The sequence below is a fragment of the Pieris napi genome, chromosome 9 (assembly GCF_905475465.1).
Source record: "Pieris napi chromosome 9, ilPieNapi1.2, whole genome shotgun sequence".
NCBI lineage: Eukaryota > Metazoa > Arthropoda > Insecta > Lepidoptera > Pieridae > Pieris > Pieris napi.
In genome coordinates this window covers 11,854,108-11,871,773 of record NC_062242.1, presented here as the reverse complement: position 1 = coordinate 11,871,773, position 17,666 = coordinate 11,854,108, and the positions used below count along the sequence as shown (strand labels likewise).

General features: G+C 33.5%; 1 protein-coding gene across 16 annotated transcripts in view; it reads right to left on the bottom strand.

Moving 5' to 3' along the window:
• LOC125052417 (MAP/microtubule affinity-regulating kinase 3-like) overlaps positions 1-17,666 on the bottom strand; it is a 150,515-nt gene that overhangs the window by 36,012 nt on the left and 96,837 nt on the right. For 11 of the 16 annotated variants that reach the window (XM_047653242.1, XM_047653241.1, XM_047653247.1 and 8 more), the window contains exon 2: positions 11,009-11,902. The exons of the other annotated variants lie outside the window; for them this stretch is intronic. In XM_047653242.1, coding sequence (XP_047509198.1) covers positions 11,009-11,818 — 810 coding nt within the window. In that variant the 5' untranslated portion in view covers positions 11,819-11,902. The remainder of the gene's footprint in view (positions 1-11,008; positions 11,903-17,666) is intronic. 16 annotated transcript variants of the gene reach the window in all.

Genomic DNA, 17,666 nt, shown 5'->3' with positions numbered 1-17,666 from the left:
CTAGCCGTTAACCTGTCGTAAATCCAGAGACTAAACCTAGCCAGGAATGCATGTACAAAGGCTATGTTTGTGCTATGCGGGTACTCGGCATGTAGGTCACCTGTCTCGGTGGCTAGTCTCAATGCTCTTGCGGTTAGCGGGTTTTAGGCCACTCTTTTGCTAGGTTAATTGAAACTGTATTCGGGCTACTCTACCTCTATTTTCATAGTAGAAAGGCGATTCCGAAATCTAGGTTTACAGCCATTCGCTTAGATGGTTACATTCAACTACACTCAGAGTCTGCTTATTAATTAATTGAGTTAAATATTATTTAAACAACTCAAAAAAAAATTCAAGATCTCTATACTTCACTTTAGAAAGCTTTACAAAGTTACCATTTATACCATCCTTAATTAACGTTTTGATACTAAACATATGATATCAAGGTCAAAATAAATAAAACAAACAAACTTATAGCAAATCATAAAAAGCACAGTAAAATGTTACGTATCAGATCGCGTGATATTTGCGAATTAATATTCCTCCGAGTACCCAAGTACGTTTTCAACATTTCCATTTCGCATTTTTATTAAATTTATATTCACATTTTTATGAAATGTTTGATGCTATGACAATGAAACAAAGTTTTGTAAAAATGTATAAATTTCTGCGTTTTGAATTATTTAATCGACTTTAGTCGACATTTCGTCCAAGTATTTATTATACTTTCTGGTTATATGTCTAATCCGATTTGAAGTATTTTCTCTTCCGACCGATCTGACGCTAACGTCAGATCGGGATCTGATGATGGAATCTTAGATTCTTACATCAAATTTTATAGACACACTTGAATATTATTGTATACCGTATACCTATAACAAATGTTCATTTGTGCATAACCCTTTAGGTACCAACCATGGTACTTTTTAATTCCCAATAGCAGTATCATCTTCAATACTATGGGCTGTCTTTTCGATACAAATGCGAACTATATAAAAACTGCATACGATAGCTATCGTTATTGGGTGTTACAGAGTACCACCGCAGTCTGCAGAAGAGATAAACAATCGAGATCGACAATTAATACACATATAAAATGTGTGGCAACTATTACAGATAATGATTATTTTCTTTTGAATTCATGCATCTATTCACTCAAGCATTTTATTATTGACAAAGAATATACTAAAAGTATGTATGAACTATGAACCCATGTTCATACTTATAATATACAAAAATTCATGCGTGGGAGTTCTATTAAACGAATGAATGAATTGGCTATTAAGCACATGCAGGTGACTGACATTGCAAATGTATACAGTAATTTTTTTTGGATTCCAAAAGCCATTCAACAAAAAATAGTCCAAGTTTCATCCAAATTGATTCAATAGTTTTTGGTATATCCCCGAATTTCTGGACCGGACATGTGTTAATAAAGTTGAAGTCGGTTTAATTTCACTAAATAACTTTTTTGTTAACACTACTCCATGCAATCTACAAATGACTAGATTACCAGATATTTTCCCTTGACGCCCATAGTCGCTAGTTCCTCGAACAAACACACGCACTACGCCATTAAAAATCGTTCCTTTCACAAATATAACAGTCCATTTCTCATTTCCAAGCTTATGTAATTCTCCATTTTTAAACGTTATCAAAGTTAGGGATGATACTATAAAGAAAAAAATACCAAAATATATTTTTACATACGAGTATACGAGTGCTACAGGATCAGTTTTATCCTGTATGTTTGTAATTATTTTACCATTAAAATGCTACATTCACTCTGAAATATAAATTAAAATTAAAAACTATTAATTGTTTTGTTATAGCCAATAAATAAAATAAAAAATATTAACACATATGAAATATATATTTTTAGAATAATCTCTCACTATCCTTCTACCTATATTAAATAAAAAATTATAACGTTTAATATACTTTTGTTTCTTCTATATTTTTGCGCTTCTCTAAGCTCTTTTCTCACAGGGTTTGGAAGACATCGCTTATAATGGACGATACCGTTTAGCTATGACGCTGTTTTATTTAATCAATAAAGTTTTTTATAAATTTAACGTATATTTAAATGATCCTAATCCTTGGGATTGATTTGCGCCAATTCAAACAATTTGGTCACTAAAAACTAAGGGATTAAAAAGTAGTGGCTGAGGGTTTTTATTGCCAATTTCTTCTTGCCCGCTCTACGCCCTTGACATGCGAACTGGTATTAAATGTAAATTTATTATGAAGTCAACTTCTTTTCTGATATTCATACGTATATGAATAAAGTTATTTTGACAAATAAGTATACGTAAACATAATTCGACAATAATCAAATTCATCTCTAGTACACTACATCCACATCCGAATCTCCGTCTTTGAAGTCTGAGATAGACCAAGGCAGAGTCTACACTACCTTTGACACTTCACCTTGACCATACGTCATCACGATAGAATCGATAACTTTGCTTACGTATCTTCTATTTCAAGTTAGTTAGCAGTATTTTTTCAATTTATCAGTATGATCTTTGTACCCCGTGATCTGTGTGTATTTATTTGACGGGCTAATTCTAACCGAATACCTACTACTTGCTTATTTGTTGAAAATCATGGCTATCGTTGAAACAGAGTTCAGGTATAACGCGGAAAATGCTTTAAGTTATGCCTCAAGTTAGTTTAACTAACAGACATGGTACGGGAACTAAATAAACCTGTATTTACGATTGTTATTAAATTTTATGAGGCTTTTCATGCATCGTAAATAATCTGCAGCGCGAAATAAAAAGACCTGTAATTGAATATTTTGTTGTAGGTATAACTGTCAAAACGGCTTTATTTATTTATTATCACGCTCTTTTTCCTAAGAAGAAGGCAGAGACCACAAATATCCACTTGCAACGGTCCAGACATAGCTTTCTCACTTCATTCACTTTCATAACATTCACCATGCGTGCACATGGGTTATATGTACTTTTAACTTGTAACTAGGGAAACCTAGTACAGTCGACTCTCGATAATTTGACACTCGTTAATTTGAATCTCTCGGTAATTTGAAAAAAAAAATCCGGTCCCTTGAAAAATACTCGATAAATTGAATAAAATCTATGATAAATGGTCCCTTCGGTAATTTGAAGTTGAAAATGTATTATCTTGCTCGCCAACATGCGATAATTTGAAATCCGGTCTTCCCTACTCTCTATAATTTGAAGCGTTTATCATGCAGTGACGATTACTTTGCAGCTCTCACCACTATCGAAAATTCTTTGGACAATGATAAACTGAAGTCACTCACTCAAAAAAAGATAACAGACTTCTTTTCGAAATAAAAATTTGTGAATAATTGTTTTAATAATTGTTAATACATAATAAGAATATAGAAATAATAAGTAACAAATTTTGATCAAATTCTTATTTCCTTCAGTCGCCCTCGTGGTTATTCAAACACTTGTTATTTTGAACTCTTGATAATTTGAAATTTATCTCTGGTCCCTTGAGTTTCAAATTATCGAGAGTCGACTGTACCACCTGGATTTGGCCTGCTAATTATAATTTCATTAGGTAATCAATTTTTTTAGAGATTTTCACTTTTTAGCAGAAGTGACATTCCAAGACCTATACGTAAATTTTTTTCATGAAAAGTAGACTAGTAAACTAGAAGTCCTTTTTAATAAGAATAAAAATAGGTTTATCGCGTTTATCCGCGAACGTTTTTGCAAGAGCTGTATTTTCAGTTAGGGCAAGGTCTACCCAACCAGACTTCACCATCCCTGCCTTGTAAACACAGTGAAAACCGTTTACGACGACATCGTTTAGAACAACATACCGGTTATATTGACCAAAATCAAAGGTCCCGGCTGAATTCTATTGTATTAGGTTCTTAATAACAACGTCATCGGCTGTTACGACCAAATATGAGTAGTCCCTTCGACGTCGTTATAACAGATTTTGACTGTACTTTTTGTAAGCCGCTTCCCTTTCATATCCTTACGTCCTCTTTTACCTCACAATGCTCACTCACTATTACTTATCCTATCACGCAATAACCACACGCTCCTAACGCTCTCATTTCCACGGCGTTTATTCTAATTTCATTCTTTCTCTGCCACACCCAACATTCACTACCGTATGTTTACGTCGGAATAAACACTTTCCTATGTACGGTAAATTTTTGATAATAAAATTATATTTTAGATAGTAATCAAAATTATACATTGTTTTTTAGATTATACGGCCAAGCTGTGCAGTCGGCCGCGCTGCACTATCGATCGACACTGACTTACTGACCCACTAGAAGCTCCAACGGCACCGATATTTCGATAGATTCAACAAATTTCGATACGCGAATACAATATGATGCATATGATATCAAATTGACTGTAGTGTTAAAAATTCATTTCAATATGAACCAAACACTTCATTATAACTGCATAAATCTTTGGAAATAAGGTGAACTTTCAATACTTTCCATTTGCAAAAAATGTTTCCTGTGAACACATACTATGCGTCACCACTTAAGCAACAAAAACGTATTTAGTTTAAATAGTATAGGACAAAATAGTATCGACACGAAAACCGGGAATTGGACTAACCACAGATGAAGATTGCTTGGTGATCGTCAGATTTTCAGAGCCTTTACAAAACCAATAAAAGAATAGTGTACGTATAACAATTGGGAAAAAGATAGTAAACAATAAACAGACAGACAGACAATAAACAGCTGTAAACAAATAGGATTAACTTCACATCAGCATAAGGCGATTATACGAAATGTAGATCGCGTTGTAACTTTCGTGTTTAAGACATTAGTACTGTACTTATAACAAAAAACTGGGTCAAAAGGTTGCCTCAGTGCACTTCACTATAATGCACTACGAACATCATAATCACCCTCATACAAAAGAACAATAATAACTGCACATATTTTAGCCACATTTTAGTACTAATTTCGATTGTATATCAAATTAGCCCGATTAACGACTTTAATAAAGAATTTAGTATAGTTAAACCGGCATAATAACCTCAGTCCGAATAAAAAATTAAAATCATAATAGGAAAAAGTCTAGACATTACTCTCCCGCTGCAATGTAAAAAGGCTTGCAAAAATTCAAGAGAGGTTTTTGAACTCTGCGCATAATATTATCAAGAAGTTTTTTAATTTAACTCACGAACGAAAATTAATTAAATAAAACTTTAAACAGAAATCAAATACGTTTAAAAGATTTATTTATTATAATATACGAATATTGCTTTAATAATAATTTAAGTTAGTTAATTAAAATGTTTGAGGCGCACTGAACACTAGCAAAGTCCAGCCAAATAGGCTTACCCGTTTCTTAGCCATCACTACACCATTATCACAAATGAAAAGACGTGCACTCCCCTTAAGCGCCAAAACGATACTGCGGAAGCAAGGGGGTTAAAACTTGATGTGGAGGTTAAAACAGCTTTAGTACAATCAGAAATAGGTGAAAATACACTGCAATAGCGTATCGTAGAGTCGATTTTCATTTGATGTGAGACGGATTAAAATCTCTTACTATTGTTAGGAAAAAAGCTTGCAGAGCTGAAATATACCGAAAATGTAGTAACTTAGGGTTGAAAATCCTTTGAATGTCGGGGTTCATTGTAGTTGATAAGCCTCGCTGTATTTAATTCTGTATAGATTTTCAGTGCGCTAGACGTAAAATCTCTTACATGTGACGTATGCAAATTTTGATTTTGCAGATCAGTGACCTTTGATAATGTTGACATTTATGTTAAATTCACGGGAAGGGTGATTTTTGCGACGTAATAATTTATCCCAATTTTTTTTGAATGTTTTCTAGATGATTCCCCGACTATGTAGTCGTTGGAGGTATTAAAAAACTTACGTACGTAGTATTGGTAACTCGGATGACTAAACACTACTACCTATTTCTTTTAACAACTTTTTGTATGACCTTTATGACAAATCCCAAAAAGATGCATCTTAACCTAATGTTGAACCTTATTTCCTTTAAATTCGCCTTTGTTATATGCCCATAGCTTACATTATTATAAGACAAATTGCCGGATACAATATTATATGATATAGAAATGGTTTAAGCCTGTAAATTGATTAGAAAACTTGGACAAATATTCCTTTAACTCACATACAAAACGGGAAAGTTTTGTATTACATAGTGAATACACAAACATTTCAAATGAGTAATTTCGGTTTGTTACTATACATATATACGTCCTATATATCGTAACCACGATTTCGATAATAGCTATCAAAATTAGGGCCAATATAAGCATAGATCTTTTTAGTTTTTCAATTAATTTAAGTTTTTCAAGTTGGAGCAAAGACGTAGTAGGTCTCTCAAGCTCTAAACTATCATTAATAACGAAAAATTGCATCTTAAACAAGTTACTTAAAAGTCAAAGGGAGAAGCAAGAAAAGCCAATATTTGAACCGGTTTACAGTTGATAGTTACCCATTAGTATCCATGGTACCCTTATGGGTACCATGGATACTAGAATTATTACAAAATTATCAAAAAAAATATCAATTTGAATAGTATTATTAAGTCTTATAATTTTTTTAATGTATTATAATGGCATTAAACATAGTCTTTTTTACTAAGTCAAACCAAAAAAACTAACACACAAATTCCTATCAACGTCCATGCCACAAACACATTTACACACTGTTTTGTGATTAAACCCTGTTAAAAACAATGTCTCCCAAACAAACCCATGACCATGCAAACCATCTCGTGCCATAGCCTTAAGGCTTACCAGACACGCACACGGGCAATGACTGCGCTTGCGCGAAATAAAAATGGCGGCTACCTGTTGCTGAAATGTCAAAATCTGTAAAACAGGTTTGCACAGGCAACTCATGGTCCTTTCACACAAAAACACAACCTCCTATCACTTTACACTTGTTCAAGTAATATTCTCGCGTCGAGCCGTACATTGCATCGTACATACTGCATTATCGGGGTGTAATAGTCGTGTGACGCAAGAGAAGCCGTAGGGGAAACCAGCCAAGTTATAAGGGTGTTGTTCGAGGCGTAAGACCGCGCTGGCGATTACGATAATCTATTCATTGGTTTAATTGGTGTGATCACGTTTTTATTTACTAACATTGTAATGACAAGTTGTACGCCGTACGCGGCAAAGTGAACTTGTTATAAATAATCTTGACCGCAGATTGCATGTGTTTTAATCCTGACACATATCTATTTATGTATCTAAAACACTTTTTGCCTTCACCATAGGAGCAAAGATTAATCCATTGATGCAAAACCGTGATTCAAAAACACACCTCATGTGAATATCGCACACGAACATACAGTAAACTACCGTTAAGCAAAATTAGTCATATGAATTCAGTTTAGTAAATGTCAGCACACACATATCCAGTATTAAAGGTCAACGATTAACTAAATATATAAAAATGTACTTGAGAATGTGCGGAAGGAAGACTGTCGTGATTTGAGGTCGCAGAAATACAAAATCACTTTTTTGTTCTTGACAACAATATTACGTTATTATAGTTGATCATCTTGATACTTAATTCTTTCACACACGTTTGTAGTGTCACTCATAGAATGTAGTCATGTCTTTGTATAAATACTATCCACCGGAAGGCCGGGTACCACAGAACTTTTTAGTCATTTAGGCACCAGCCTCTTACAAAGGCCCCTAAATTGCAATATTGTAAAGTTGTGAGTTGCCTTATAAACATTATTATTATTATTTTAATATGACAAAAAATAAAAATTGTAAATAAATGTAATGACGCATAGCAAAATAAGAATAACATTATCTCTCTTAGCTACCACGGCGATTCTCTTTCCGCAGTCTGTATAACTAACTCAGTTATACGTTTATAATATCACAGTGAAATCAGGTTTTAAGTATTTATTTTTAGCAATTTTTTGTGATTTATATTAAATCATTAGACCACAGATACGATACAAAAAAACATATAAACCAAAGACCAAAAATTGGGCATTGGAGGAAGCTTATCTGAGCCGGCCCAGTGCAGCAGTGGTCGAACTAGGTAGTAGGTACCATTGCATCAACAGAGTGTAGAAGGACCTGCTGTGGCTGAAAGCCAGCATTTGGCAGGAGGTGGCAATGGACAGGCAGAGCTGTAAATGCACTTTTTGCAGAGTGTGTAAAAACAAAAACTTACTTTGATCGTAGTATCGTTGCAAGGGTCTTAAAGCTAATATTGCTTACCTGTAAAAGAAAAAAAATATTAAAATCATTATCCAAACATTTAAATACACATGAGTAGTGTATGTATTTCTAGATTCTAACTAATTATGAATTTACTATAATCTAGCACAAGTATTTTGTAATTTAATTAATCGACCGAAGAAATTGATCACATATTTGTATTATAATAGATAATCTAAATTCTATTATTTTGTTAAAAAATCTTTGACAATAAAAAATTATCTTGTAAGTCTGATTGTTTTGTGATAAACGGTTTAATTGGAATTCTATTTCTACGCGGAAATTTTTGAACCATTTTGAGTTTAGATACCCTACCCTATCCATACGATGATGGCTTAAAAAATATTTTTTGCTTATTGAAATATCAAAATTAATACTAATTCTGCAATTTCAACAATAGAATAGAGAAGTTAAAAAAATATTTCTCCATGTACTGAAATCAGAATTTTTTATAAGCATTTGTAAGGTGCGATATTTTACAGACACACTTTTATATCTGTTTTTTTAGCGATTTAGTACCGCCTGGATCACCTGACCAGCCTTCTTCGTTAATTATTATTAACCGCTAAGACACAGAGGCGGTCAGCACAAGGGCATACTTTTTTTTAAATTTTGTAATAATACAGATAGTATTCAACGACTTAACCTAACTCTATAAACTTATTGTTATACAGAATTACAAAACTATTAAAATCAAGATCATAAAGAAACTGAGTTTCTTTTATTTCAAAAAAGAATCAAGCACGTAAGAAATCAATTAAAAATCTTCACAGCCACTAATGGGCGACTGGAAGCACTTAAATCTATCAGCGTGTCGGGAATCAAACCCTATGGGTTCACACCCAATTAATTACATTTAGTGCTGCAGGCGTATCATGAACGACGGGTAGCGATAGTTGCATTGCGATCGCTAGTCGCAGCCTCTATATAGAGCAGCTCTAGCAACAATTTTATGGAAGAGAACACTGACACTGAGCCGACAATTCATCATACACATTGTAATGCATGTCTAGTTATAAAATTAATTGGGAATGAACCCTTCATACATGTACGGCATATAATAACATATTGTTATCAGACTCTTATTATATGAAAATAAAATTTATTGTAGATCACTATATCTAGTTACATATATATGTAGATTTGAATCAGTGGAAGAAATTTTAAATCAATTCAACAGTTTCGAGTTTCGAATGAGAAGCATATAACTATAACTTTTTAATTATACTAAAAATAAATCAGTGGCGCTACAACCATTTTTAGGTATGGATCGGATTTCTGTATCTGTTTCATGATTATTTGTGAATCTAATAGGCCAGTAGGTGATCAGCCTCTTGTGCCTGACACACGCCGTTGACTATTTGGGTTTAAAGCAATCGGTTTCCTCACGATGCTTTCCTGCACCGTTCGAGCGAATGTTAAATGCGCACATAGAAAGAAAGCCCATTGGTGCACAGCCGGGAATCGAAGCCGTAAAGCTTTAAACCATAATTGTTTACTACAAAAATGCGAAATCGCGGCGTCGATTTAACAATAATTGTACAATTGTGACTGCTAGTTATTGGGAATAATCCTTCGGAGCACTCCGTCGGTGCAATTGATATATGAGAGTGAATTTATCTCGTACTATTGATTCACTGGATCGCACCCATAAGGTATCAAACACTTTCACAGAGATATTGTGTAATGATATATTAAATTAACTTTATCATAACTAGAATAGGTACTTCACATAACACGTTTTTTGGTGTTTCACTACTTTTAGTTTATTTATAATGTAAAAAAAAAAATCTTAAACACATAACCGTTTAAAATGCACAAAAAAATGTATTTAATAAAAAAAAATGTATCGATTGTACCTTTGTACAAGGACTTATTTATTTATTTTTATTTATTAACACTTCGTTGTATACAGAAATATAATAAAGAATTAAATGTCCGTTTATTTATCTAATAGTAGTTAGGTATGTTCATGCTATATTTTTTTAAACTTTTGATTCGTATTTATTTCATTATCAACACAGTTTTAAAAAAAAATGTAGTAACATAAATGGGACAAACCAAACAACTGCCTCCAGTAAAAATTTCTTCATAAATAAACTTACTGATAATATTTTATTATAACTCAGAAAGTACCTACATCATGAAACAAGGAAACCGACTGAATAACAATAGCCTCAAACTTGACCTTGTAACTCATCACGGTGACGCAACAACATGATCTCGTATCAAATCCTCTTGTACTTTTCAATGCAGGCCTTCAGGACATGATTTAGTGTTAATATCGTGAAAAATGCTACTTTAATAAAATTATTTTACGCACAAACATTGTAAGTACTTTGCTTGTATTGTTTTGTTTTTAAACAGAAAAGACGTTAATCTAATTAGGTAAATAAAGTCTGAAATTTTTACTTATATTAATTACGATACGAATTTGTATTTTTTTTTCTGGAAACTGTTTTAATTTCTAATTACAAATCTATAATAATTTTTAAGTTTAGTGATTGTAATCAAATGACGCACAGTAAAATAAAGTGATAAGGATTTCGTTCAATATTACAAATTAGTAACAGCAAGGTTGTTTATTATCTTCTGTTATCATTGGTTACTTTTTATCAATTATCTATAACCTGTTACTAATTTCAACCAATGTCCGACTAAAACAGAGATACGTGGCATACACTGTGCTATGATTACAAACTTTCATTTTAGTGATTTCTACATAATTGTGTGCAAAATAATTTAAACTGTACTATGTATTTCAAACTATATGTCAGCCTTAATATAAACATACAGACGCTCACAAAATTACCTGCACAGAAGAACGTTGAGAAGCAGGAGACGTTGGTGTTTTAGCAGCGTTCGGCTCAGCTCTATGTTCAGCCAGTACTCTGTGCTCATGTTTCGTCCCTACCACTGACCGTTTCACTTGTTCCATTCTCGCTTGAATAGCTTTCCTTGACATCACTTTAGTCTTCTCATCCTTTGTGCCACCATCAGCCAGTTTCCTCATCAGGCGGGCTGTAGCAGCCACAGAATGTTGCTGCGTATCTGAATTCGTTCGTGCCAGACGGGTGGCCGGTCGCGCTGCTGGTGCAGTTGCTCCTGTACTACTACGTGTCGTCTCATTTCTGTTGAATGGGACAACATCGTGTTCTGTGTCAGAATCGGCTGCGAGATAGCCCCCACCGCCGACAGAAGACACTCCAGTGCGGAGTAGATTCTCGTGTTCCGCATAACGTACTCTTTCATCAACTTCAACTGTACCGTTCTGAGCTCTTTCCAAGCCTCGCTCCATTTCGCCAATCTGTCTTTCTAATTTACGTAAAACATCGTCTGATGGTGGCGTCGGTCCATTATCCTCAGGTGATTCAGACGCTTGGAATGACTTTAGATGTATCGGATGCGCTCTATTAAGTTCTAGTCGTTTTGGAGCGATTCCAGTTGAAGTAACTTCATATTTAGCTCTTTGGGGCTGTGGAGTCTTTTCTAGCATTGCTAATGACACCGGAGATGGAGGAGGTGCACCATTATGCGTTGTGATTTGATCAGGGGCCGGTGATACCCTCGGTGCCCGAAAGCTCTTTCGCATGAAGTCCTCGCGAGTCAACTTCCGCTCCATGATCACTAGATTACCATTATACTTTCAACACTAAAGTCTAACACAATTTTTCATCACAAATCTGTTAGTTTCCCATGCTAACACCTAAATGAACACATTTCGAAGTATTAAAAAAGATAAGAGATACCGATATCAAAAACGTGAGCAATTGATGAATTGGCGCCGATCGATACAAGAAACAACTCATTTATAAAACAGAGGATAGATAACCATTGACATATCGACCAATGGAACCTTGACTAAGTTACTCAAAATCCAACACATTGAGAATTCTGATGACGCACAGACCCATTGTATTCGATACCTAATCGATAGTGGTTTATAAATAAATTAAAAACGTCGAATATGGAGAAATCGAGCAATTATTGAAACCTAATGCCTCGTCAATAATTTAATCCCGCTCTACAGCGAGTATACCTTTCACATGTAAAGACTTTATCAAGTAAACTAAAAACGGATCACCTATTGCTAACGATAAAAGATTAGATAAGCATCTACCGTCGGATTGAAACGATTTATGAAACTATACGAGTATACTATACAACACTGTCGATACAAAGATGACAAAAAAGACAGAAGTATGATTTGATAACAATAAAAAAGTTAATAAACTTTGAATTAATAATTCAGTATGAATTCAAAATGACAAATAGACAAGAATAAACCCTAATTGCCTATATGATGTCGCGTCCTTGGCATTCATCGTTCAACAAAACATCAATACGACATGTGAAGATACTAGCGAACATACAAGCTTGAATAGGGTTACCAGATGTTTTACTAAAAGGTTTTGTTTAACAATGTATACATGTTCAGTGTTCACCTTCAACTATTTGTATAGAAACATCATGACAAACTTGTTACAACTTAAAACGGTGATAATCAAAATTTAAAACGTAACTCAAATCCAATTACTATAACATAAATGTATAGTTCATGTAAATCAAATAACTGATCTTGTACATGAATTCAATATGTCCTCATTTACATTTACTAAACACCAAGAAATAAATGACACGTTAAAATGAACTCTAGTAACCCTAAACACGAAATAAGAGTTCCAGCGCCGAGCCAAAGCGAGAGAGCCTCATCAGGACATCTGGAAAGAGAGAGATAAGAGATAGTTAGTAAAGAAGTTTCGGCCAATCACCGAGTACCCAAACAGTTGCCGCACACAAAGCTCCAACCTGTAAGAGACGCACAGACACCACCTAAGTCAATAGGACGCACATGTAACAATAAGCAGGACAAAACATTATCAGAAGCCCAATTTATGATAGATATACCCCAATATATAAATATAACGCTTGGTTACAAGAAACAACGTGGACTTGATCACTAACGACAGATGGCGAGCGAGTGAGTCATGATGCAAGTGATTTGTGAACCCCTATAACCTTACTAACTTCAAAGACACCTTTTCATAAAGGTATGCCGTCAGTTACATAACGCTCAGTAACAATAAATAATAGTTCGTGTGAAAAAATATTATTAGGTTCTAAATATAAGTCTCACGTGAGGTTATTTTTAGGGTTATTTACATTTATTAATAAAGTTTATTTAAGGGATAGAAGACGTATGAGTGGAAAGCGAGTTTCTAATCTGCGTAGTCAAATGATGTTATTCAAAAACGCACTATAGGTCTTAATTATATTACTAGTACTAGCTTTTTTTTTTTTTATAATTGCATAAGCGTGGTATGACCAATGTTTTAACATGTTTCCTTAGTTATTTAAAACAAAAACTTTTAACGTAATGTAAGGTAAGTTTATAAACAAATAAGCAATAAAATAGTATAAATAAAACACTTTTATATAGATCGCTGTCCGCCTTTACAGCGAATGTAACATCGCCCAAACGTTTAGTTAGTTTCGCGTGACTACTACGGATAACGTCGAATAATAACCGATTTCTAATTCAAATGAAGGTTATTGGGCCGCTTGATCGTGGATCTACCTATTTATTACATTTAATTGGTCACTGCTAAAAGAAAATTTCAATAATAATATTCATATTACATTCTTCGGATCAAATTCCCAACACAAACTATGTCTAACATCAAACATATTTCCAAGTCATTGTTTCACTAACAAAAGAGTCCGATTAAAAATTCTTCGTCTTATTTTCATCTCATATTCCATTTAAAGTAGCCGTCGGTAATTCTAGCCTTTCCTTACCGTAGGAAATCATGCAACTAATGTCTGACCGCGATTATGCAGCGTATTTCACAATATCAGAGCTCATTTTCCAATGCATTATATTACATACCACAATACCACCGCGATACCGGTGTCTTTTTGCATGAAATTGCAAAGAGAAAAATCACCATCGATCAAGTAAAACATGACCTAAATATAGTAGATATAGAACATGTTTTTGCTTAAATAGTAAAACACATTCTATGTACAAAGCCTCAAAGTTGGTGAGAAAGAAATATTGACATATAGAACCGTTAAACAGATTTGAACAGTTGAAATGAATTATTACTGTTGCAAGGTAAGCCACTTTCAAATCTAAAATAGCGGTACAAAGAGCTTACGTTGAAATTACAGTAAGACCTAAAGGGGTTTATTCAATACTCACAATTTAATAATTGGAGTATGGAGACATACGAAAACTTGTCTCTGAATTGTAGAATTTTTTTTTTATTTTTATTAAAGTTTCACTTAATGAAAGAGAGCGGAGCATGCACACCAGATGGAAGGCGTGAATGTTGTCGATATTAAAAAAAAATAGGCACTTCAGTAGTGCAAAGTTTTATATATATAATATACTAGCTGACCCGGCAAACGTCGTTTTGCCATGTATATTACATCTAGGAAACATTCTTTTAGTTCAATAAAAATAACTATCTACTATAATAAAAAATAGGAGTTGATCGTAGAGGGGAATTAAGGGTTGTATGTATTTTTGTATGCTGTAACATAAAAAAATAAAAACAAAAAGCTTTGTCTAAAAATAAAAATAACAATGTATGGGTCGGACCACCATTAACATTTAAAGGAATGAAAAATAGATTTTATCCGATTAACAGTTTACTAAATATGCATTAAAAAATTCATAAGAATCTGTCAAGCCGTTTCTGAGGAGTATGGGAACGAACATTGTGACACGAGAATTTTATATCAGAATATAGTTTCCAAAATGAGTTTCAGTATAGTTACTAAAAGACAGAGAAAAAACAGCCTAGCGTTTAATCAAATGTGTCACAAAGTGTGGGCAGTTCGAAGCAATTATTGTAACTATCACAAGAGCAAATAGGCAAACCATATAAGAATTAAGCATTACGTATAGTCCTACGCAAATTATGCCAAAAATGGTTCATTTAAATGCTATATTGTACATTCAAATTGTGTCCGTAAACTGAACGGCAGCATTTTTTGTACGCCCAAACCAGTTTCGTTCGGATACGTTTTTCAATTCGCGTCTCCAGTCATCAGACATCGTTTTAAGCAGAGAAAGAATATTTAAAATCATGTAGTACAGTCAAATGAAATGATAGTATAAGAGAAAGTTGGTAGTCATTACGAAAATAATTCCCTTTCTGTTCCTTGGACGAGAATAAAATTTTCGTTATTTAAGGCTTAAATATTCCTTTAAAAGTAACAGAAAATACTAATAATATTTAACGTAAAAAGCTATACTACAATTTAATAAATCATAATTAAAACCACGCCCACGGATTATAAATAAAACAGGTGGACAATTCATTATGTATTCCGAATCTTTAATCGACCCAAAAACGGAAATAAACTACTTTTTAACGCTTATTCTGAGAAACCTATACTATATCTTTAAGAATACGAATAACTATTGTTCTAACATATTTATTTTGTGACTATTGTGTTCGCCAAAAAGATTTCACAATTTTAATAAGACACCAAAATGTGATATCAGTAAAAATTTGTTAATTTCGTCGTTATTTATTATTATTAAACTAAAACATATTGAAGAGAGAAAAATGGAAGAATTTGGAGGCGGTCTTCACTCCGCCGGAGGTCGTGTACCTACTGAAATTAAAATGTAATCCCAATTGTGTAATACTCGATACAGGCTATTTCTTTTTAATTTTATTTTAATATATACTATTAAAAATAATAATATTTTTCTTACATAAATCGTACGAAGTAAAACAAATGTATAAAACTGATATACTGGTACTACACATAAGCGTTTAATACTGCAGAATTCTCATTCATCAAATCATTGAGTTATATTGGCAAGTTCGCATTGCGATATCGTCAACTCGTCTGGCCGGCTTCGTAAGGTGCAAACTTAGCGACCTAGGTAGTAAATCGCTAGGGCTGGTATCATTGTTTAATCCATTGCCAAATTCGCATACAACAAAAACGTAAATTTTATATACGTTTACAGACTGTTCAATGAAGTGAAATCAAGTGAAGAAAACAAAACGTATTGGAGATTTTTAATAAAACTTTTTATAGTTTTCCTAATAGTTAATACAGTCGACTTTCGATAATTTAATTTTTTCTTCCGGTTCCTTGAAAAATACTCAAAATGTTAATTTCTCTAGATTATTTGAAGCAATAGTATCTTGCCCGCGAACATGCGATAATTTGAAGTCAATGGTTTTTTTTTAATTCTTTTGACAGTGAAAGACTGAAGTCACTAACGCAAAAAAGATAACGGACTTCTTTTCGAAATAAAAAATCACGATTTTTTATCGCTCTTATATACTTATGAATAATCTATGATATACGCTTTAGACATACCGAAGTCTTGCTAAGCACTGCATCAAATATATCAAACTTCACGTTGACAACCCTACGTGTGACATAAGTAACAAACACGTTGGGTGAGTCACACACAAGTTGTGCTTAACACAAGGATCTATGTCACGTCTTAAGGTGGGAACTGACCAATGTTACGAAGTGTAATGTAACATGTAATGTAATGTTGTGCAGCGAGCATTCGTGCAGTCAGTACGTCGTGTTACGTTGTTTTTCCCCGTAACACGACGTACTGACTGCACGGAATACTCGCTGTGTAACATTACATTACATGTTACATTACACCTCGTAACGTTGGTCAGTTCCCACCTTTAGATAAATTACTGACTAAAATGTAATCTTTGCTGCAATTAACATAACTAATGGTTTGTTAAATATATACTTGCTATCTCACTTAAGTCATAAAAGCGTGATTGGTGACCCCTCTGGACCCGCGTGACGCTCAGTACGCGTCCCCCAGTAGGACACAAACAGTAAATAAAAAAACAACTATTTTTAGAACATTCCAGAAAACGAATTTTAAATTTCCATAGTTCTGGCAATGCACTAGCAAATAAATATTTCGTCGTTGTCCCATACAAACCGGGCCCCTTTTTAATGCAAACAAAAAGGCTGCGCAAGCGCCGATGCATGACTCACAAGCGCTCTAATCACTTGTCTCTCTCTTTGCGCATCTTTCTCTTTCATCCAGTTTCCATGCTATACTAGTTTTGCGCTCACAATCGGAGGTTGTTAGGTTAAGCAGACAGATCAAAGGTACGTTATTATTTCAATTAGAACTTAGAACTAAACATCAAAGACACAAATGTGTGGTGGAAATAAAAAGAGGATTTCGTGGCGTTATCTTTAAAATAAATTTAAAATTATTAGACAAAAATTGTAAAAATAGTAGAAACTGTGTAAAACTAAACATAATTAAAAAAGATTAATATTGCGGTTTTAATTTATAAATCAAGTAAAGGACCATTTAAAGATTTCCCAGCCATTTTTATAGTTCAATTAACAAAAAAACTAAACATAAACAAACATAATCCGATTAAATTATAATTGTCATATTTAAATATATATTATATATATATTTCTTTCAAACGCACATG